The 22879-nt window shown below is 40.6% G+C and overlaps 1 protein-coding gene across 1 annotated transcript in view; it reads right to left on the bottom strand.

Annotated features, from left to right (window-relative positions):
* Positions 1–15515: 15515 nt before the first annotated feature.
* LOC308282508 (spectrin beta chain, non-erythrocytic 1-like) overlaps positions 15516–22879 on the bottom strand; it is a 96731-nt gene continuing 89367 nt past the window's right edge. The window contains exons 43-44 of the mRNA XM_080722873.1: positions 22148–22190; positions 15516–17146 (exon numbers count right to left, since the gene is read on the bottom strand). Of these exons, the coding sequence (XP_080578999.1) occupies positions 16958–17146; positions 22148–22190 (232 nt within the window). The 3' untranslated portion in view covers positions 15516–16957. The remainder of the gene's footprint in view (positions 17147–22147; positions 22191–22879) is intronic.

Raw genomic sequence — 22879 nt, 5'->3', positions numbered from 1 at the left:
GGCCGCCGCGGGCGCCGCCCCCGAGCAGGGCTGTTACCAGGGACGTGCACAGAGCGTTAGAGAGGCAGGGGCTGACATTTATAAAAGGCAGTGGCGTCAGTTCATAAAAAGGTAAGGTATGGCACAGGGACGTGCTGGGCCCCCTGATTCAGCCCGGGAAAAAGAGTTGGAGAGGCCCTCATTGCACGCTAGATCTCTCTCTATAGCGCTGCTGCTACTCAAAGATTTGCCATTTCAGATCATGACAAGTGACAAGCCAGTGGGCCAATTACATGAGTTATATTTCGTCGTTGTTGGGTGGAAACCTTGTATGTCCAAAACCGTTTGTTTTGCATTTATCATTTTAAAAATGATTTAAACTAGTGAAAACAGCCGATCTGCTGTTTTCACTACTTTTGTGCGACGGCCTTGTATGATGAAGCAGGGCTTTGCTTTGCGAAGAAATCTACAAATTTGAAACTTGGAGATACAAGGTTTCTGCCCGACAATGACGATTTACTTTGTTGGCCAACCAGCCCCCAAAATGGAACGAAGGCCGAAATTTATTTTTTTCCTAATGGCCGGCCTGGACAGGCCGGGAATGAACCGGCCGTTCGGGAGTTGTCCCGCTTTTCCCAATGGCCAGCACGTCCCTGGTATGGCAACATGACTGGTGTCTTGCACACACGCACAAAACACCAGTCATGTTGCCATACCTTAGCAACAGGAATGATACATTTATTTTAAGAAGTACATTCTATTTTTTCCCCCAAAAATGTCTATGGTTTCTTGGGCTGGATATGTCAGTCTGGAGTTGTTCAAGTGCAGCTAAACTTGACATAATATAGTAAACGTGCCACAATTAACAATAATGAATTGCACCTGTGCAGCTGACCTGCGGAACCTGGGAATATACTATTCTGTCAAGATGGGGAGAATAAAAGTGTGGAGAATATAATTATAATAACTTGTTAAATGTTGCATTTGTAGTTATTTTAATGTAATTTAACAATATAACCTGCACAGATAGACAATGAGACATTCATGGATTTATATTTTAAAGTAACTTGTATTCTCCCTGCTGGACCCTGGGTATGGCAGCTGCACACCCCTGCCATACCCAATTGACGCCCCTGCTAAAAGGGCCTTTTGGTGGAAATATTGAAAATAGCAGACCTCCAAATAGCAGACCACCGAAAATAGCACAATGGCACCGAAAATAGCACAACGTGTCGCAGCTTGGAGGTCGGCTATTTTCGGTGCTTGATACCACACTAAACTAAACATATTCAAGTCAGTACTGGAGATGTGGCGTAACGTAGCGGCATGGATTTCTACACAGAGAGGGCAGTTCTTTCAACATAAGAAGCTGCATTCAAGTTCAGCAGAGTTTGGGCAAGGCAATTCTCTTGAAAGCTGCCTTCAGGTATGGCATGGGAAGAGGGGGCATTTGCATTTCTTTCACCATAGTAAAAACTGCATTCATGGTCTGAGAGATGGCACTTTTTTTACAGAGGGGTAAAAGGGCAGGGAGGGGCTCAAGCCCATGTCTATGTGTGCACGTGCCTGGCTGTCATGATTATGACATTTTACATGACGATTAATTGTCACTCAAATAATTGGCGATTATCGATCTAATTGTGTTTTTGACGTTGACAATTACATTTCCGTTTGGCTTTGAAGCTGCACAAGCATGGCAGTTATGACACATAACCTAAATATACAAAGAAATAACTCACAACTCTGATAGTGGAAATAGCCGATCTACAAGCTCACAACGCGTCACGATGCAACACGCTGTGAGCTTGTAGATCTGCTATTTACACTACTTTTGAAAATGTTTGAAAATATGTGGAAACGATTATGACTATAATTGCAATTAGACGATTACTTGTGACAGGCCTACTGTACCTCTGAGACACGCCCACTTCAGCCCCGAGCCACGCCCCCGGCAAGAGACACGCCCACAACCGCTCAGCTCGCATTCACCCTGTGGAGCGGACAGCAAAGCAGAGACTGTAAAAAAAAAATGTTTACATGTTGATATATTTTCATGCATTTATTTGTTATTTTTATCCCATTATTTTGTAAACCATTTTCACCTGGTGTCAATTATCTAATGTAATCAACAATCTAATGTAATATACTGTACGTGTAAAACACACAACTGTACTCTAAAGTGTACTCTATTGTAGTACAGTTGTACTCAGCATCAAGGGTTGGACTGGGGGCCCTGTGACATACTAGTGTACTTGAGTAAATACAAATAAATGTATATACAATGTATATAGCACTGTACAGTAGATTGTGCATTACGTTCACCCATTCACACGGAAGAAACCTGCTCATCAGGAGCAGTTAGGGGTTCAGAGTCTTGCTCAAGGACTCTTCCACACTAACTCTGGGGGAGCCCGGGATCGAACTGGGAACCGGCCACTCTACCCCTGAGCCACTGCTGCCCTAAGCCGGTGAATCTCAACCTTTTTAGGCCGTGATCCCCAAAATAATCATATTTTAACTGGGGACCCCCCACCCTGACGAGCACTACGAATTGAGGCATTGTGAAAATAGCAGATCTACATACATGATTGCGAGGCGCTGTGAGCATGTAGATCTGCTATTCTCACAATTTCTGCCTATTTGACAATTTGACCAATGTTTAATTTGTCACCGCCCCTGGGGGTCCTGACCCACAGGTTGAGAACCGCTGCCCGAAACAGACAATACTTGAGTATAAATACTTGAGTACAGACAGTACTTGAGTACAGACCAGAGCAGGATAGACAGTTACTGGAGTAGCCTACAGTTACTCCACCACTGACTTCATTGAGTGTGAGCAGTGATGACACACACACACACACACACACACACACACACACACACACACACACACACACACACACACACACACACACACACACACACACACACACACACACACACACACACACACACACACACTCTGATATGACAGCATGGTTCCATGAATGAAGACCTGCCCTACAAGCAGCTCTGTTCATAATAGACCATATTGTATTATTATGATATTACAGTCAGTCATGTTCTGTTTAGAGTCGATTCATAATATTATGCCATATTTAGAGTCGATTCATAATATTGTATGACATTACAGTCCATTTATGCTCTATAAGCGTCCATTCATAATATTATAATATATAGTTTATTCATTCACATCAGGCTACAGTAGGATATTGGCTCAATGAGAGCGAAACAGAGCAGACGATCTATAATCAATCAATAATCGAATCGTTATTGATTGTTCCTATAAAGCCTTAATTGTATTAATTGTAAATCACTAGATCCCGTTATGATTTATAAAAGGCTCGATCAAAAGCACACTATAACAATAAAATACTCATCCTTTGACACACAGTGAAGTGAGGAGGATTAAATGTGTTTCCTACCGCCTGTCAGTACAGCTCCACAGACCACAGATCTCTGCTTTACGGGGAGAGAAGAGAAATAGAAATAAAAACGATGCCAACAGCAATCCTGTGTTGGATTCTTAAAGGTCTATGAAATGAAGCTCATGGTGGAATATCTCCGTTTGGACATAACGTTGTTTATTCCGTTAGAAACCGGGATATAGGATTACAGCAGCTCAGATTTATTCTCTCTTCTTTTTAGTGTTTCCTCCAAACGTCTTTTTGATGAACAATTAAACCACCACGTTTCTCCCCACAGTCTGTGTCCTCACAGGAGAAAAGGCAACATTAATAGAAAATATAGGTATAAAAACAGCGTTAATAATCCATAGAATCCGCTTGGTAATAATGTTACATCCAGTGAGGTTTTACCGTTGGCCGCTGGGAGCGCAGAGGCTGCTTCAAGAATAGCCTTTTTTCTCCTTTACGCTCCGTAGGCTGCTTGGTTCCAAGTGACAGCCGCGAGGGATTGTGGGAGTTGTAGTTGTGTAAGCCGCGACGCGGACGGTGCTCCACAAGAGGAACGGACGGGACGGGAGGACCGTAATGGACTACAAGTCCCAACGGGCACTGGGAGGAGCTGGGAGGAGCTGTCCAAGGTGCTGATCATCATGTGTGGACGGGTTGAGAGCAGTGATCTCGTTTATAAAATGGATTAAATTACTGAAGTTTCTTTATTATTATAAATGGTTTATAGATTTATTCCAACCGTCATTTATCCTGCATTATTAGATTAAACTGAGTATAGACTTAATGTGAGTTTGTATTATTATAGTTTTTACATATTATAGGACTGGCCTGCCTTTTCTAGAATTGATAAAAAGATGTATCTTTGTCAAAACAAAAACGTGTTTTTTAAAGGGGTACTAGGTAATTTAAGCCTATTTTTATACACATGTATACAGTGGTGTAAATTAAGTAACTAAGTATATTTAATTAAGTACTGTACTTAAAGGGGAAGACCACCCATTTTCAATATTGAACTATGTCATTAATATACCTTAGAGGAGTTAATAAAAAAAAAAGTTCCCCCTCTTCTGTGTTGCCTAGAACTGGAGGATTGATTTTGGGGTTTGTATTGTAAAGTACAATGTGTGATGTCATCAAGTTGTACTTTACAATACAAACCCCAAAATGTGGTGGTGGTCTTCCCCTTTAAGTACACTTTTGAGTTATTTGTACTTTACCTGAGTATTTCCAATTTCCAGTACTTTTACTTCCACTCCACTACATTTCAGATCCACATATTGTACTTCTACTCCACTAGATTTATTTGAAAAGCTTCTAGTTACTTTGCAGATATAAATTATAATTAAAATACACATAAACCACTTTAGCCCTACTTTTGGTACTTTAAATACATTTTGAATCCAATTCTTTCGTACTTTTACTCGAGTGCATTTAGAATTCCAGTAATTTGCTTGTAAGGGTGCCCTCACACCAATAAAGTACCTATGAGAGTGGAATCCGCGTTCCGCCAATGCATTTCAATGAGAGTGAAGCGGTTTCATGCCAGCAGAGGATTTCTGCAAAAAACACTCCATTCTCATTGAAATGCATTGGCAGATTCCACTCCAGGTATTTTGGTGTGAGGGCACCCTTACAGAGTATTTCTATATTGCAGTATTGATACTTTTACTTAAGTAAAACATTGGAATGTTTTTTCCACCACTGCATGTTGGCTATATAAATATTTCAGCAGTCATTTCCCTATCAGTCACTATAATGTTGTGCTGGGGTGTTTCCTTGCAGAAAGACACCTCCCTGGTGGCTGTATTTTGGTTTGGCTCAATGGTTTCCTATGGAAATAAGCTTAGTCTTTTCTAGGATCTCCTTTTAGTTGACCTTGTACCAGTGAACTGTACCGTCATAAAACTGTACCTTTTCCTATGCAAACTTCTAATAAAGTCTTCAAACTTCTAATAAAGTCTTTAATCAATCAATCAAATCCACTGTTTATGTTGACATAATTATTGTGACAGTAAAAAAGAGAAGAAAAAAAAACACACACACACACACACACACACACACACACACACACACACACACACACACACACACACACACATATATATATATATATATATATATATATATATATAAATATAGGGGGAGTGTGCAGAATATGGTGGAGAATCATTCAAGTGGCTGGATGTGTGGCGCACGCACGGCACACACGGCACACACACACACACACACACACACACACACACACACACACACACACACACACACACACACACACACACACACACACACACACACACACACACACACACACACATATATATATATATATATATATATATATATATATATATATATATATATAAATATAGGGGGAGTGTGCAGAATATGGTGGAGAATCATTCAAGTGGCTGGATGTGTGGCGCACGCACGGCACGCACGGCACACACACACACACACACACACACACACACACACACACACACACACACACACACACACACACACACACACACACACACACACACACACACACACACACACACACACACACACACACACACACAGTCTATTAATAGCAGGTCAATATTAGTTGTTCCAGTCAGAGTCTATGGAACCAATTAACCTTTTCACTGCCAGGGTGGAGCTATGCTCTAAGCTGTTGCTGAGTAGATTTAGAGACAGTTGTTTGTTCATTTTTCCTGAACAGAAAGTTGTAAAACAGCAGTTTGAAGGCATCACACAACTATGTTTGCTTTATAATATACAATAATACAGAACAATCTAAAAATTAAATTAGAATTAATTTCAGCCCTACCCTCCCTGACTTACTTTTTTTCTTTTTTTTTTTTGGTTCTTTCATTTTATTTTATTTACATATCTACTGCATAGTACTGTGTTCTATTCGTCTGTCATTCAATTCATTCAATGTTATATGAGATACTTTAATGGTTTCCAGTGGAAATAACCAGTGAACTGTACCGTCATGAAACTGTACCTTTTCCTATGCAAACTTCTAATAAAGTCTTCAATCAATCAATCAATCAATCAATCAAAATATTGTGTAAAAAAAGCATTGCAGATGCAGCAGCCCAACTCTTAACTGCCTGAGGAAGTTTCCCACTGGACTTTAATAAGTTTCCCACTGGACTTCAAGCAACTCTGACTTCATAAGGCTGACATTTCTCTATGATAAATCCTTGTTTTGAGTGGTCTCCCATAATATTGTAATATTTTGAAATATGGACTTTAGATGTTCATGAGATGTATGCCATGAGATGTACGTATGTATGTATGTATGTATGTATGCCATGAGATGTTCATGAGATGTATGCCACTATGCCATAAAAATTCAACAGACAACAAAAAGGTTTGGAATAATTCACTGAATATGCAATGTATCTAGAATATATGAAAGTTTCAAGAAAATCTACTTTTACACACACACACACACACACACACACACACACACACACACACACACACACACACACACACACACACACACACACACACACACACACACACACACACACACACACACATTTAGATTGATCTAATAGTAATAATATACAGTGCAGTTTGTCTTCCTTGTCTCTTTTAGTTTAATTTTTCATTTGATCAAGTATCACAGCATCAATCAAACCACACATCAATCAAAATCATACATCAACCAAATCAAACTGTTACACTGTTAAAGGCTGTCTGGTGTCTGTGTGATTGTTGAGCGGTTAGCCGCTCCAATATGTGACTTTGTGTGTACGTCCATGTGGGGGGAAATGAGTATCTGATTTCTCCATGACATAGAATGGAGAAAATGTCAGAATGTAGGTCTGTAATTCTCTGCAAAAATAGCAGATCTACAAGGTCAAACAGGTTGGATCGCGACTCGTTGTGAGCTTGTAGATCTGCTATTTTCCAAAGGCCATACTCTACGTATATGAGGCTGTTTTGTAATACTATTCTAAATCTACACAGTAGACTACTACTACGGTAGTAACACAAGTTTTCAAATAATTGTAGTGGAGTAAAAAGTACAATATTTGCCTCTGAGATGTAGTGGAGTACAAGTAAAAGTACTGAAAATACTCCAGTAAAGGAAAGATCCCTGAGTAAATGTACTTATAGTTACTTTATGAGTAAATGCACTTAGCTACTTTATGAGTAAATGTACTTAGTTACTTTATGAGTAAATGCACTTAGTTACTTACCACCACTGGACAGCAGCTAATCTGAGCCATGTGGGAGCATAATACTCTCTAAAAGGATTGGATTGCAGTGTGTGTGTGTGTGTGTGTGTGTGTGTGTGTGTGTGTGTGTGTGTGTGTGTGTGTGTGTGTGTATACCTGTAAGGCAGTGCAGTCGGGATGGAATGGGATCCGTAGGAGATGCACCTCCGCGCAGTCCAAGCGAACACAACGGAACGCTCCCGACTTCACGTCACCAGGCTTTCTTGGAGGAAAGCCTGGTATTCGTTTACAACGGGCCATTTGATCCGTTCTAGGCGGAAACCACAAGAAGCGGCGTCGCTTTGTTTTGTTTCCCCAATCCCTATTAAAATGCTCCAGTAGCCTAGTGTAGTCTCGCCAGTCGCAACGAGTTGGACTAAAAGATGCTTATACCAAACGAATTTACCAAAAGCAAAACTACGCTGCATCAAGGGGTTTATTAGATAGGCCCTAAAAGTATGTCCTTGAGCGCAGGGGAATTATTTTTATGAACTTGAATACAAATGCACAAAAAAAGACAATAACATTTTAATACTTGTCATTAAGCTACTAGCCTCGGAAACCCAGGCTTCTTTTGGCGATAGGAAGAAAAAGAAGCCTGGGCGATCGCGTTATGATCACTGTTGAAGGAAGTGTAGAATTTCCCTAACCAATCAGAGTGCAGAGAGCGTCGCACCGAATGTGTTGACGTCATGACGCAGCAGCGTTCTCTGCGCTGAGCAGAGCAGCAGAGGGGGGAGGGGGGAGGAGAACACATGCTATTGGCCAGAGACTCGCGGAGAGATTCGCCGCGCCCGCCCATCTGCCTACACAAACTGGTCCACGTTAGGTTAGAGTGTTAAAGGCATATTCAGGTTTAATGAAAATGTGGCTCCTCTCCAGCAGAGGGCGCGGGAGAGGAGTTTTTTGCCTCATCACAAGAACGCGCTTTGCCCAGCAGTTTCCTGTAATGGCGCCCAGATGTAAACAAACTGAAACAAACAAACTAACATCTTTACTCTATACAGCATGGATCGATTAAGCTCTACACATTCCAATCGGTAAGTGAAATAAAAAGTCATCTTTATTTACAAATGCAAACATATTTAGACATGTAACAATTATATTTAACTAACGCTACCGTATCGCTTGGCATGCGGCCGTGTTATAGTCCTCTTACTGGCCTTACAGCTTTGGAAATGTATATTTTTTATTACACCATTATAATGTTCTCATTTTGATCACAAGACACAATTACTGAGTATCGGTAGGCCTACTTCTCCAGCTTTAGAATATGTATGATACTGATTTATACGAGACAGGCACTGGCATTTTATTAGTTCAGTAGTTTACAATCAGCATAATGATTAGCAGACTCAAAACTTGTATTTGGACCATCATAACTAACCCGAACACTACGGTCCTTTTGATTTACAGACCTGTTTGATCATTCAGGGCTAGCGCTCTGCCTCTCTGGTAAATAATACTGTCTGGTAAATTATGTCTGGGGCAAAACAATATATATTTTGACACAGTATGTCCACACAAGCCAACATGACGACGACCCTGTATCTGGATTAATAATTTTGGAGCTGCTAAATGATCTATGCTGCGGGTCTAACGATAAATGAATAACACTGCAGTATTCAATAGACTGAGGCATTTATTATGACTGCTAATCTAATCATTCTTTACCCTTTTTTTCATACAGGTACCTTGTTTCATCATCGCTGTTACTGTTGATCTGGATTGATCTTCGCTCGTGAAGAGCACAACAAGAAAGCATACATAATGCTAACTAAAAGGCTTTTATTTTCTGAGCAGTCGTTACCATCACTAATGATCTGCATGAAAGACTGACATGATCTAAACATGATTAATAAAATGATGCTTTGATATACATAAACTGTAATGTCTCGATTTCATTTTGATCTAGTCAATGGTAAATGTTTTTTGTATGTGGTAAGTTATTTGAATGTGTTCTGACCTCTGAAAGCTTACAATGATGGGAAGTTGTAAACATTGTGAAAACACTATATTGTATTGTTTCATACACTAAAGCATTTTGGTATGAAACCCCATTTAAATGCAATATCATATCGTTTAGCTGCAAAACATTTCTGGCATTTGTAATAATAAAAAAAAGTTTCAGGTTGACAACTTGTTTATTTAGGAAACGGTTTGCAGGTGAAAATGGGAAGTGGAGTGGAGTCTAGCATCTTCCAGACTGTAGAATAGCCTACCCTATTTGTGTGTATAGATTGCCTCATTATATATACATATATATTTTTCAAATGTTCAACGTTTATTGGTGTCATAATTGTAGTGTGATCGGATGTACAGCTGCTCTTCTTCAGACATCAAATTCTTCAGCCTGTATAGAAATAAAGGAGATGATGCTTAGATTAGATTGGTGAGACTAAAATAGACACAAAAGTAAATTTTACAATTTGTCATAAAACAGTACAGTACAATACATTGATCTAATGGCCTAGTGCAGTGTTTCTCAAAGCAGATTTCAAGGTCTCCCTTTATATCTGACAGTGTACAAATGGAACCAAATGAACCCTTCAGGGTCCAGAGTTACAGACTTGTATGCATTGACATGCAAACCCCCCCAATTCGCACCTCGCTAAGGCTTTAGTATCACAATGGGATGTTTGAACAAAGAAACAAGCATTGCACAGTACCTATGCATATCAATAGACCTCCTGTAAGTAGCTAGGTGTTGAGCGACCCCCTCCAAACATCACTATGCACCAATAACGTTCAGATCTTTCTGGAATAGCAAGCGTGGGTCTAACAAATGCGGCGTTGATATCATAGAGGTATAAAATATAGGATGACTTGATAATATGGGCTATGTTGTGAATGTACCTTACGATGCTAAAAGTAGTTCTGTAGATGCGTTTTACGTCAGCCGTATGTTGTGACTCACGTTGTGTTTATTCATGGCTGAAGCTATGGGCTAAAGTAACTTACAAGTAAAGTCTATTTGTCCTTTGTGTGGACATTGAAATCATTTACAAGTTATAGACAAGACATATGTCTCATTTAATGGCCCCTGTTTATTAGATCAATGTATTGTTTTTAGGGCGGATTCACCCACAATGTGGCTAACTTTAAAACGAAACTTTTTACAAGAAATATAGCCCCAAACCCTTCAAAGATCCCAATGACAAACCCACCTAACAAACGTTTACTTAGGAAATAGATTGCTGCACTCTGACAATTATAAAATATTTCTTATTTACCTCCTTTCTTTGTTCAGCATCTCTCAGCCTGTTGTCCACATTCAGCTTCCTGAAACTCTTCCCTTTGTAAAAAGTTAAACTGTCTAAGACACTAATCGATAAAAAACAAACGCGAAATAAAGTAAACATACAAGCAGAGACTTGAAATAGAAAGAGTAAATTAAAAAATAGCAAGTTAAAGCAGTTAAAACTGCCGCGGAATGTAATGTAGTGGCTCCAGTGCCATTGTTTACAGAATGGAGGAACTGTGCACCCGCGCTTCACTAAGGGTGGACGCGCAGAGGAACAGACTAGAACGCGCACTGAGGCCATACTCTATCCTGATTGGTGGAGATCTTTGTGGCGAACGGGAAAATTTCGAGCGAGCTATGCTCGTAACAGGGGACAGGGTGGAAGTCCGTATATGGTCAGCGCACATTATAGTCAGGTGCATTAGTGGAAAATGTACACATTTTATTTTTATTTGAATGAAAGCGAAGTCCTGAATATACCTTTAAGCTACTAATAGAGACTGAAGTAATTAAATCAGGTCATGTTTGCATGGTTGGAATTATAACAGCTGAAATCAATAATATATCAGTATTCCGTTGATATTAACCTGTGGGCCGCATTAAGCGAAGGTGGGGGCCGCATGTGGCCCCCGGGCCGCCAGTTGCCCATGTACAAGTATGTCGTAGATAGTTAGTTAGTTATAGTTAACACACACACAACAATACAAAAAGTTAACACACACCAACACAAATAATTAACACACACCAACACAAAGGCAAAAGATTAAAAGCATTTAATGACATCGCACATATTTAACAGAGGCAGAGAGAGAGAGAGAGAGAGAGAGAGAGAGAGAGAGAGAGAGAGAGAGAGAGAGAGAGAGAGAGAGAGAGACTACAGGTTGCAGTGGGTCTGGTCCCGGCTCTTCTATACATGTCAGCCGTCACATCCCAGACACATAATGGAGAGGTTTCTACAGAGCAGTACAGTGATTGTGCAGAAGATGGCGCTCTCGCTACGATAGATGCAGTGACCATGGAGGAAACGTCCCCTAGATGGCGCTGTCAGTGCCATAGATACAGTGACCGTGGAGGAAACATGCCAACAAAACGCTTGGAACGATTACATCTGCGGCAAAAATCTTCTTGACAATAACTTTTGTTCTTTTATTCTATTTACTTTTTAAATAGACACATTCTTAAGGACCATGGATTGGTGGGCTGAGCCCACAAACACGTTTGCCGAATCTTCTGCCAAAGAGCTCATTCTGTTGTTGTTGAACATGTATTTGTGGAAACAGGACTCTGTTTAAAAGAGAAATAAAACAGACTTTCCAACGGTGTAAAGGTTATTGTCAAGAAGCATCGTTGCAGAGAAATAATTGACCAAGCACAGCATTTCCTGTGTTTTTGTTAGATGTTAAGATACAGTATCTATCATGTCTATATCATAGATACAGTCCATATCTATCATCTCTATATCATAGATACAGTCCATATCTATCATCTCTATATCATAGATACATTCCATATCTATCATCTCTAGACCACAGATACATCAGTTATCTGGTGTATATCTGGTCTGACACATCAGATATCAACTGAATCTATGGTAAAATAACATACAGTGAGAGTGGACACGTGGTCGTATCAACTGTATCTATGGTACAATAACATACAGTGAGAGTGGACACGTGGTCGTAGCCTCGGATCAAGACTGTGTTTCATCCAGTTTGTCACATTCTGTTTACGTTATGTATGATAAGTCTTGATCTCTGACTCCCGAACGGGCACTGGACGTCCATGGCGTAAAGTCCAGATATCTCCGTAAATGTCCAAGAATGAAACGTAAAGTAAACTCTGTAGCCACACGGAGGGTAACTGAGCATTAGGTTATTTGTGTGATATGCATTAGTCCACATTCTTTTCAGTTGGAATGTTGTCTTTGCCTGAACACTGTTTTATCTCACCGCCTACATCCAGGAGTGAAATAAGTAATATTTGTAATTTGTTTTTACTCCCAAATGCAATGCTAAATGCTACTTTCACTTTCAATTAATCAACTCTTAAGCACACCTGAAAATATGTGTAATCAACTGTAATCGACTAATCAAGGGCTTAAATTGTTGCATCAGATGTTCAACCCGAAGAGAAGTTGGTTGACTTTAAGGATTGGTAAGAAAGAAAAGTTCGGGGAAGAGATTATTGCTTTGTACAAAAAAAAAGGAAAGGGATATAAAACGATTGCAAAGGCACTGAATGTTCCAAAAAGTACAGTTTTGAGCATAGTTCACAAGTTTTAAGTTAAAGGAACAGTGGCTACACTAATAAACCTAATTTTCTGTGGGCGTTTGAATAATATCAAGCAAAACGGTACATTTAGGGAAAAGTAGGGGCTTTGGAGGTGGACGTCCAGTGACTGTTGGGGAGGTGGAGACCAAGACTTATGCGAGACACGCAAGCAACATGTCAGACTGGAGCAAATAACATTTATGATAGTCTTGATCCAGGGCTCGATACATTCTATCTGTCATAGAACAGATACAATGACAGTAAACACTGTATCCGTCGTCATAACAACAGATACAGTAAATACAGCAGATACATTAGATACAATGTACCTATTGTATGGTAGAGACATTAAATACAGTGAACCCACTGAGCATTCCTCGGGCTATTAGACGTCTAAAATATGTCCAAACGGATCTGGTGCTGAAACCGTGTTATAACTCGTCTAAAAGGGAATAATAAGGGAAACATAAGAAAATCTGGGAAATGTCTTCACCAATGTGTTTCTAAAGGTGTGTAATAATATGTACTAAAAGGTTGAAATTCAACTCCCGGGGGAAACTTCATAAAAAAACTGATGAAAGTGTGTTTACCATTAACTTTACTACACAGGAAAAAAATACAAAAAATAAATCTGCTTTAAGTAGCATGTGAGGGGTCAAACTAGGGGTTTTTCATGATGCTGAATGCATTGCAAGCATTTGTTTTGCACGAAATCTGTGAAAAGTGATGATTTATCACTAAACCATCGTTTTGTGGGGGCGTTTTTAGCCCAAGGAAAGTTTCTCATAAAATCCCCTTATTAGAACGTTTTTTAGACTCAGAAACAATGTCATGTCAACGATACACAGTTAGACAGTATAAAGACCGTCTATATATCGCTGTTGAAATGACCGTCCGTACATAGCCGGTCATTTCAACCGGCTATAGATAAAACTTTCACTCTTAGACCAGTCATAACCCGGTTTTAGACGGTACGTCTAATAGCCGACCTTTGGGGGTAAATATCTAATTAGACAGTAGAAACATTATCGGTACAGTGTAGATATCGTAGATACATTAAGATACAGTATGGATACAGTGTTCAGTATATAATCATGTATCTAATTAGATACAGTATAGATACAGCGACGGGGAGAGAGAGGGCAGGGGGCGGGCGAGGAGACAAGCAGGCAACCTCATGGTCAGTTGGATTTGTTGCAGTAAATGTTTTATATATTTATATATATATATTTTTTTTACCATGTAACATCAATGCTTTGAAGTGTTTATATAATACATGTTGATTTTATAATCCTTAACGTATTTATTTTATTTGAAAGGTAAAAAAAAGGAAGGCAGAAATAATGATCATTATGATATTAACCATTAAAAGGAAGGCAGAATTAATGGTGATCATAATAATATTAACCATTAAAAGGTGGTCCTTTCATAACGCCAGTGATGCAACATCCTGAATTAAACGCATGCAGGAACAGGATAGGCCCACACAGGCCACTCCCCTCCATGAGGATTGGTTGTTCACGTCAACTGTTCCAGTTTTTTTTTTTTTTTTTTACCAATCGGGGAGTGGTTCCTGTGCGCGACGTAAAAGAAAAAGGCAACAAACTTAACAAAATGGCTCTTGGTCCGATTTTCAAGGATTAAGGTTGGTCGTTGAGATGCTTAAAACAAATAGTTTAAAAAAAATAAAAAGAAAGATAGAGAACTTTCAATCCAGTTTTGACATAATAAATGTAAAAAAAAAATCAAAATACGAAAATCAATAGAAAAAGAGATGAAACGCTGTGACATCATCGATGACATCATCTTTAAGCGCAACCAGACTCCTCCTCCTCCTCATTTTCAACTTATTCGCCCGTTAATTTATTCATATATTCACGCATTCACAAATGAATCATTATAATTTATTCACGTATTCGTCGCTCGATGGCGAGGATTCAACTGGAGGACCGGGAGGAGGGGGGCGGGGCTTCACTGCGATTGGCCGAAACCAACCCACCAACCCACCAATCGAACGCTAGGAGAACTGGACAGGTGGAGACCAAACAGGAAGTTTAACGCGAATGTCAACAATTTAACGCAAAGTCTGACTTTGGTGGAATGTTTTTTTTTATTTTTTTTATCATCTTCACTTACTTGTTTTCCCCGCGGGTGGGTGGGGCCTCTGAGCGGTGGAACGTTTTCATTGGCTGTCCCTGGCATTTTCTACGTGAACTTTTGGTTTAAACTGATTAAACCCCAGCTTACGCATTACTGGGAAAACCGTCACAGAAAATAACAGATTTACAAGCTCACAACGCGTTGCATGGCGACGCATTGTGAGCTTGTAGATCTGCTATTTTCTGTGAAAATGTTTAATATTAGAAGGATGAAGCCCTGAGGGACTACATGGTAATCTGATTACATTCATCACAAAGTAATCTGATTACATTCATCACAAGCTAATCTGATTACATTCATCATCATTTGTATTGATCTGTGATGGATTGTGTCAAGAGCAGCTGAAATTAAACACTGATTATTTAGAGCATGTTCATAATCATGGTCACCTAGCATCCACCTAGCATTCACATAACACCACCCTAACACCACCCAACAACCCCTTGTTTTGACACCTCATAGCAACCACCTAGCAATCCCTTCATTAAATCCTAGCAACTCCTTACAGGAGTAGTTCACCCTCAAAATGACTTTTATTTTTTTCCTATTGATTACTCATGTTCAATCATATTTTACATTCCCAAGACAAAAATGTGATTATAGTCAATTTAGCCCCATTGATTTATTGTCTTAGGAATGTGACAAAAAACTAAATATATTATTGAACTCTAGTCTCCATTTCATGAGTAATTAATAGAAAAAAGTTATTTTGGGGGTGAACTACTCCTTTAAGTGAAATCACTTTCCTTCATCCACCTGTTCTCCTTCATTAAATCATCCTAGCATCACCTGTTCCTTCATTAAATCATCCTAGCATCACCTGTTCCTTCATTAAATCATCCTAGCATCACCTGTTCCTTCATTAAATCATCCTAGCATCACGTGTTCCTTCATTACATCCTCCTAGCATCACCTGTTCCTTCATTACATCCTCCTAGCATCACCTGTTCCTTCATTAAATCATCCTAGCATCACCTGTTCCTTCATTACATCCTCCTAGCATCACCTGTTCCTTCATTACATCCTCCTAGCATCACCTGTTCCTTCATTAAATCATCCTAGCATCCACCTGGTCTCTAGTATCTCTAACACTGATGTTGGCCTTCAAAGCAGCCATAGTTACGGCACCTCCATACCTCCAAAGCCTGATCAACCCCTACACAGATCAGCCAGCACTGGGATGCTGACCCTCGCTAAAAACCCCAGGACAAAAGAAAAATCCACTCGTCCGAGACTCTTCTCCCTCCTGGCCCCCAAACTGTGGAATAAACTCCCTGTCGCCCATAGCACCACCTAAGACCATAGCATTCACCTACCCCAACGACCATCTAAGACCATAGTACTTACCGTAGCTCTCACTTACCCCAACGACATATAAAGCTTTTTTACTGATTAGGTGCTCGGTCAACTTACGTTATTTGTCTCTAGATTGATATTTCTATGCATGTGATGTATTGATGTATTACTTTGATTATTGTAAGTCGCTCTGTAAGTCACTCTGTCTGCTAAATGCCTAAATTGTAAATTATAAATTGTATCTCCATTAAATTCCTAACAGCATCCACCTGGTCCTCCATTAAATCCTCCTAGCATCCACCTGGTTCTCCATTAAAACCTCCTAGCATCCACCTGGTCCTCCACTAACTGGCTGGTTGCCGTGGTTACTGTTTCTTCTTGCTGAAGAGGCTGAAGCGTTGCCTCCCGGGGCTGGAGGACTCGGTCGCCGTGGTGACGGCGGGGGGGAGGGTGTGGGCGCGGCCGGAGGCCGGGGTGCTCTGGTTGCTATGGTTACTGGAGGGGACCTCCGTCTTGTTGTTCAGGAAGGCCTGGATCCACGAGGACATCTCGTCCTAGGAGAGATAGAATGTACATGTTACAGTCAGTTTGGGTAACTCAGTGAGATAGAATGTACATGTTACAGTCAGTTTGGTTAACTCAGTGAGATAGAATGTACATGTTACAGTCAGTTTGGGTAACTCAGTGAGATAGAATGTACATGTTACAGTCAGTTTGGGTAACTCAGTGAGATAGAATGTACATGTTACAGTCAGTTTGGGCAACTCAGTGAGATAGAATGTACATGTTACAGTCAGTTTGGGTAACTCAGTGAGATAGAATGTGCATGTTACAGTCAGTTTGGGTAACTCAGTGAGATAGAATGTACATGTTACAGTCAGTTTGGGTAACTCAGTGAGATAGAATGTACATGTTACAGTCAGTTTGGGTAACTCAGTGAGATAGAATGTACATGTTACAGTCAGTTTGGGTAACTCAGTGAGATAGAATGTACATGTTACAGTCAGTTTGGGTAACTCAGTGAGATAGAATGTACATGTTACAGTCAGTTTGGGTAACTCAGTGAGATAGAATGTACATGTTACAGTCAGTTTGGGTAACTCAGTGAGATAGAATGTACATGTTACAGTCAGTTTGGGTAACTCAGTGAGATAGAATGTACATGTTACAGTCAGTTTGGGTAACTCAGTGAGATAGAATGTACATGTTACAGTCAGTTTGGGTAACTCAGTGAGATAGAATGTACATGTTACAGTCAGTTTGGGTAACTCAGTGAGATAGAATGTACATGTTACAGTCAGTTTGGGTAACTCAGTGAGATAGAATGTGCATGTTACAGTCAGTTTGGGTAACTCAGTGAGATTGGGGTAAGAGCGCTCGTTTTGTAGTTCACCACACACCCCTAACACCACATGGATCAATTCACTTTGATAGTCTCTTATCAGCGCACCTGTTTAATTCTGCGTATTCACCATGAGATGGCGACAACAGCCATTCACTTGTGTAGGCACTGACGTCACTCGTTTGCGACACCTCTTTCATTGTTTATCTACTAGCCTAGCTCAGGTGTGTTTAGCCATTCGATTACTATGCCTAACTCTAACCCTAACCTTAACCTTAACGTCAGTAAAACTATGCCTAATCCTAACCCTAACCCTAAACTCTGTGGGGTGAGGCGCTATCATTCCTGCCGATACTACGTTGTCGTTGTCATTGTTGTGGATCAAAGCGACTGCTCGATGAGCGCTCCTGTCCTCAATTTCACTGAAACTCAAAAAAACTGTGACATATACATTATGGGATCCATAAGGACATGTCATCCTAGGATAGATAGATACCATGTTACTGTATAGCAGAGGTTCCCAAACTTTTTTGTCTCAGGGAACCTCATAAATATTGCTTTTAATACGAGGCACCCCTACATTATAATTTTCACTCCCAGCACATTATATGTAGGGGGAGAGCGGGGTAAACTGAGACACTTTTTACATTTTCTCCCCTAGAGGCGAACTAAAAGATATATCAGTAAAAATATACACATTTCCCAGTAATTTGGGATGTTTCCTAACAATGGAAGTTATCAGAACATATTCAAGACAAAAGGCAGAGAAAATATGATTGTTTTAAAAAAAGTGGTCTTGTGTCTCAGTTTACCCCAGGACCGGGGTAAACTGAGACAGACCAGAGAAATCAACGGGGTAAAGTGATCCACTCACTTTTTTCACTTTAAAACTACCATAAAAACACAAAAACCCGGTTAACCGGGTTAAATATGCGCAATACAAAAATGTACATAGCAGACATTCTTTTAATAGGCTTTGTCCTGTCATTTCCACCCATGTGTCAAATAATGTGACACATGGGCAGAAGGAAAAAACTAAAAACCCTATAAAAAATGTATAGAAGGGTTTACCAAACTTTCCTCAGTTGATCCTTATGTAATTCTTCCTGTAGAATCTATTTCTGCAAAGTATATTGTTGTATTGTGCATAACTAATGAAATAATTCGCATATTTAGTCAAATATGCTAATTATCTCATTAATTATGCACAATACAAAGAAATATATATCAAAAATGGATTCTACAGGGGAAAATACATAAGAATCAATTGAGACTAGTTTGGTACACCCTTTAATTAGGTTTTTACAGCTTTCTCCCTGTCTTTCATGTTAAGGATAGTCTCACTTTACCCCGAAGCAATTGTCTCACTTTACCCCACAGCCACATTTTGGGAAAAGGGATATTTTTATCAATTCAGGGTAATCTTCAGCTAGCATCTATCACATGGATTTATAAGTTGGTAGTTCATCAACATGTATGATATAAAATGTTCTCCCTGCATCAATTCGCTTTGACACAACAGCTGATTATGTTGACAGCAAGAAAATTTACTTTTACATGCAAAAAACACATTTTTGTGAAAAAAGCATGTTTTCTACAGCACTATCAGGTCTCTCTTTTCATGACAAGTGGGAAATTCAAGGGGCTTGAAAATATAATGGTCACATGGCCACAAATGTGTTCCATTGCCAAGATAAATGGAGCGTCTCAGTTTACCCGGTGTCTCAGTTTACCCCGCTCTCCCTATAGCATATCTTCGTAGTCGGGTGGAAACCAAAACCGTTCGTTTTGTATTTCTATCATCTATAAAATGCATCTATAAATGTATAACTAGTGAAAACAGCAGATCGTACAAGCACACAACGCCTCGAATCACAAGGTGTTGTGTGCTTGTAGATCGGCTGTTTTCACTAGTTTTGGGCTTGTATGATGAAGCAGGGCTTTGCTTTACCAAAAGACGTACACATTTGAAACTTGGAGATACAAGGTTTCTGCCCGACAGTGGCGATATTTTAGTGATTATGTTGAGATTATGTTGAGTAGTGAAAACATTGAGATAATAGCCATTTTGATTAGAACTGACTGAAAACAACTTTGTTTAACTCAGTCGGTGCCATATTTAAAGTGGGACCTCTTATATTGCCGTTTCGCCAACAAAGGGTTAAAAAAAATATATAGTGTGCACGCTGGTGCACACATTCGTGCACAGATCATGCACTATGCATGTGCATGCTTTTCACAGCTTTCAAACAAAAAAATCCGCTTGGAAATCCGTTCAGGCATTCAGGAGAAAGGAGCCCTTATGTTTTCTTCAAACGTAAACAAACATGGCTGCCATGTTTGAAAGATGGGGTTGGTATGGGGGTTAAACATGCAATTTCGCGATCGCGAGTTTGGCAGGCAAGGAGTGTGTGTGCAAAATCTGGCATGGATCGGGGCAACGGTTGCGGAGATATGAGCAGGGCAAAAGTGTGACATGTGATGTGTGACAGACAGACTGACTGACGGACGGACTGACGGACTGACGGACTCACAGTTTGTGGAGTTTTTGATAGTAATAACTTTATAATAACGCCTAAGGGCGAAAAGTGACCTCGCCCTATTGTATGGGCGTTCCCAGATATGGGCTTAATATTAATAATAAAAGGGATTCTATTAGTGTGGTTGCCCTAACAGGGGATCATCTGGGAATCAGATGTAGAGGTCAGCTCTTTGGAGGTCAGCTCTTTGGAGGTCAGCTCTTTGGACCTCCTTCTAACTTTCATTGGTGTTTGGTTTGACATATCTCACACCAACACAGAATTAGGAAAATAATTGTAAAAAAAAGTGTAAAAAATTGTGTAAAAAATTGGTGGCAGGGAAATAAATGGTTAAGTCGATTTTTAAAGGTCAGGTGGCAGTCATTATGTATTAGTCCGTATTTTTAAATAAAATGAGTTTTTACTAAGTGTGTGTTGATTCCAAATCGAGCAGCTCTGGTCTGGTTAAAGATGGCTGCACTTATCACGTGACGTTCATCCATTCCCCCATTTGCTCATACAAGGACATGACGTATGTGTATACAGAAGAATGCACAATAATGCTTCCCAGCCACCACACTATGCTAACGCGGACCAGTTCGTGTAGGCAGATGTGCGGGCGTGGCGAGTCTCACCGCAAGTCTCTGGCCAATAGCATGTGTTCTCCTCCCCCCACCCCCCTCTGCTCCTCTGCTCAGCGCAGAGAACGCTGCTGCGTCATGACATTAACACATTCGGTATGACGTTCTCTGCACTCTGATTGGTTAGGGAAATTCTACACTTCCTCCAACAGCGATCCTAAGTAACGCGATCGCCCAGGCTTCTTTTTCTTCCGATCGCCAAATGAAGCCTGGGTTTCCGAGGCTACCCAGCCACCAACGGGCGCTGTTGCAGCTAACATTGTAGCAAACGAGGAAAAGCTGTACACTTGGTAAAAACTAATTTTATTTAAAAATACGGACTAATACATTAAACAAGGCTTCCGGACAAGTCGCATACATCTTGCAGAACTTCTGTGGCGTGCTATATTTCGAATTTGTGCATGTCTAGAGCCGCAATTGCAGTTTTGCCGACGTCACAATGCGAAAGTCACTGCAGAATGCGTCTTAATGTAAGGCTAGGTGATGATCCAATTGAGGTGTTAGGGAAGGAAGGAAGGACGGACGTATGGACAAGATGTGCTATAGTTAACTGCAAAATATGGTCGTAACAACAAGCCCAAAGGTCGCGCTGAAACAACAGCGCTTCTAAATATGGCACATTGAAGAAGCAGGACGCGCACGCACGCGCGCACACACACACACACACACACACACACACACACACACACACACACACACACACACACACACACACACACACACACACACACACACACACACACACACACACACACACACACACACACACACACACACACACACGAGAGCCAATCAGCGACGTGCCACAGACCCATGTGACTGAGTGTTACACCAAATGTGTTACTTACAACTTTTTGTGACCTGCCTTTATGGATGGAATGGAAGGGAGGAACTATGGAAGGGAGGAACTGAAGTCGATAGGTAACCAAATGTTGTGTGTGACATACTCACTGAATGAATTCACTGACAGAAATGAGGTGGATGTTTTGATAGTAACTGCGCCCTAATAATAATAATAATATTAATAATAAAGAAGAAAATAAAGAGTCTTACTTCATCTTTGGCTTGGAACAGATATTCGTTGCCGTCAGCCACTCTGGAGAAATGGAGACAAATAAAAACATGTTATTCTGAGCAGGGGAGGAATTTCATGGAAGCAACGAAGGCCATGGCCATGGCCACCAATGGCATGACCTGAGGCCACAGTGGCCTTAATGCCCCTCAAACCAATGGCATGACCTGAGGCCACAGTGGCCTTAATGCCCCTCAAACCAATGGCATGACCTGAGACCACAGTGGCCTTAATGCCCCTCAAACCAATGGCATGACCTGAGACCACAGTGGCCTTAATGCCCCTCAAACCAATGGCATGACCTGAGGCCACAGTGGCCTTAATGCCCCTCAAACCAATGGCATGACCTGAGGCCACAGTGGCCTTAATGCCCCTCAAACCAATGGCATGACCCGATGCCACAGTGGCCTTAATGCCCCTCAAACCAATGGCATGACCTGAGGCCACAGTGGCCTTAATGCCCCTCAAACCAATGGCATGACCTGAGGCCACAGTGGCCTTAATGCCCCTCAAACCAATGGCATGACCTGAGGCCACAGTGGCCTTAATGACCCTCAAACCAATGGCATGACCTGAGGCCACAGTGGCCTTAATTCCCCAGCTGACTGTACCACTTTCTGCTCTGTCTCTGTCTGGTCAATATGTAGACAGTAGACACCAGTGTCTCTTTCTTGTCATGTAGACACCAGTGTCTCTTTCTTGTCATGTAGACA

Source organism: Nannobrachium achirus, assembly GCF_963921795.1.
Source record: "Nannobrachium achirus genome assembly, chromosome: 3".
Classification (NCBI taxonomy): Eukaryota; Metazoa; Chordata; class Actinopteri; order Myctophiformes; family Myctophidae; genus Nannobrachium; species Nannobrachium achirus.
This window is presented reverse-complemented; position numbering and strand designations above follow the sequence as displayed.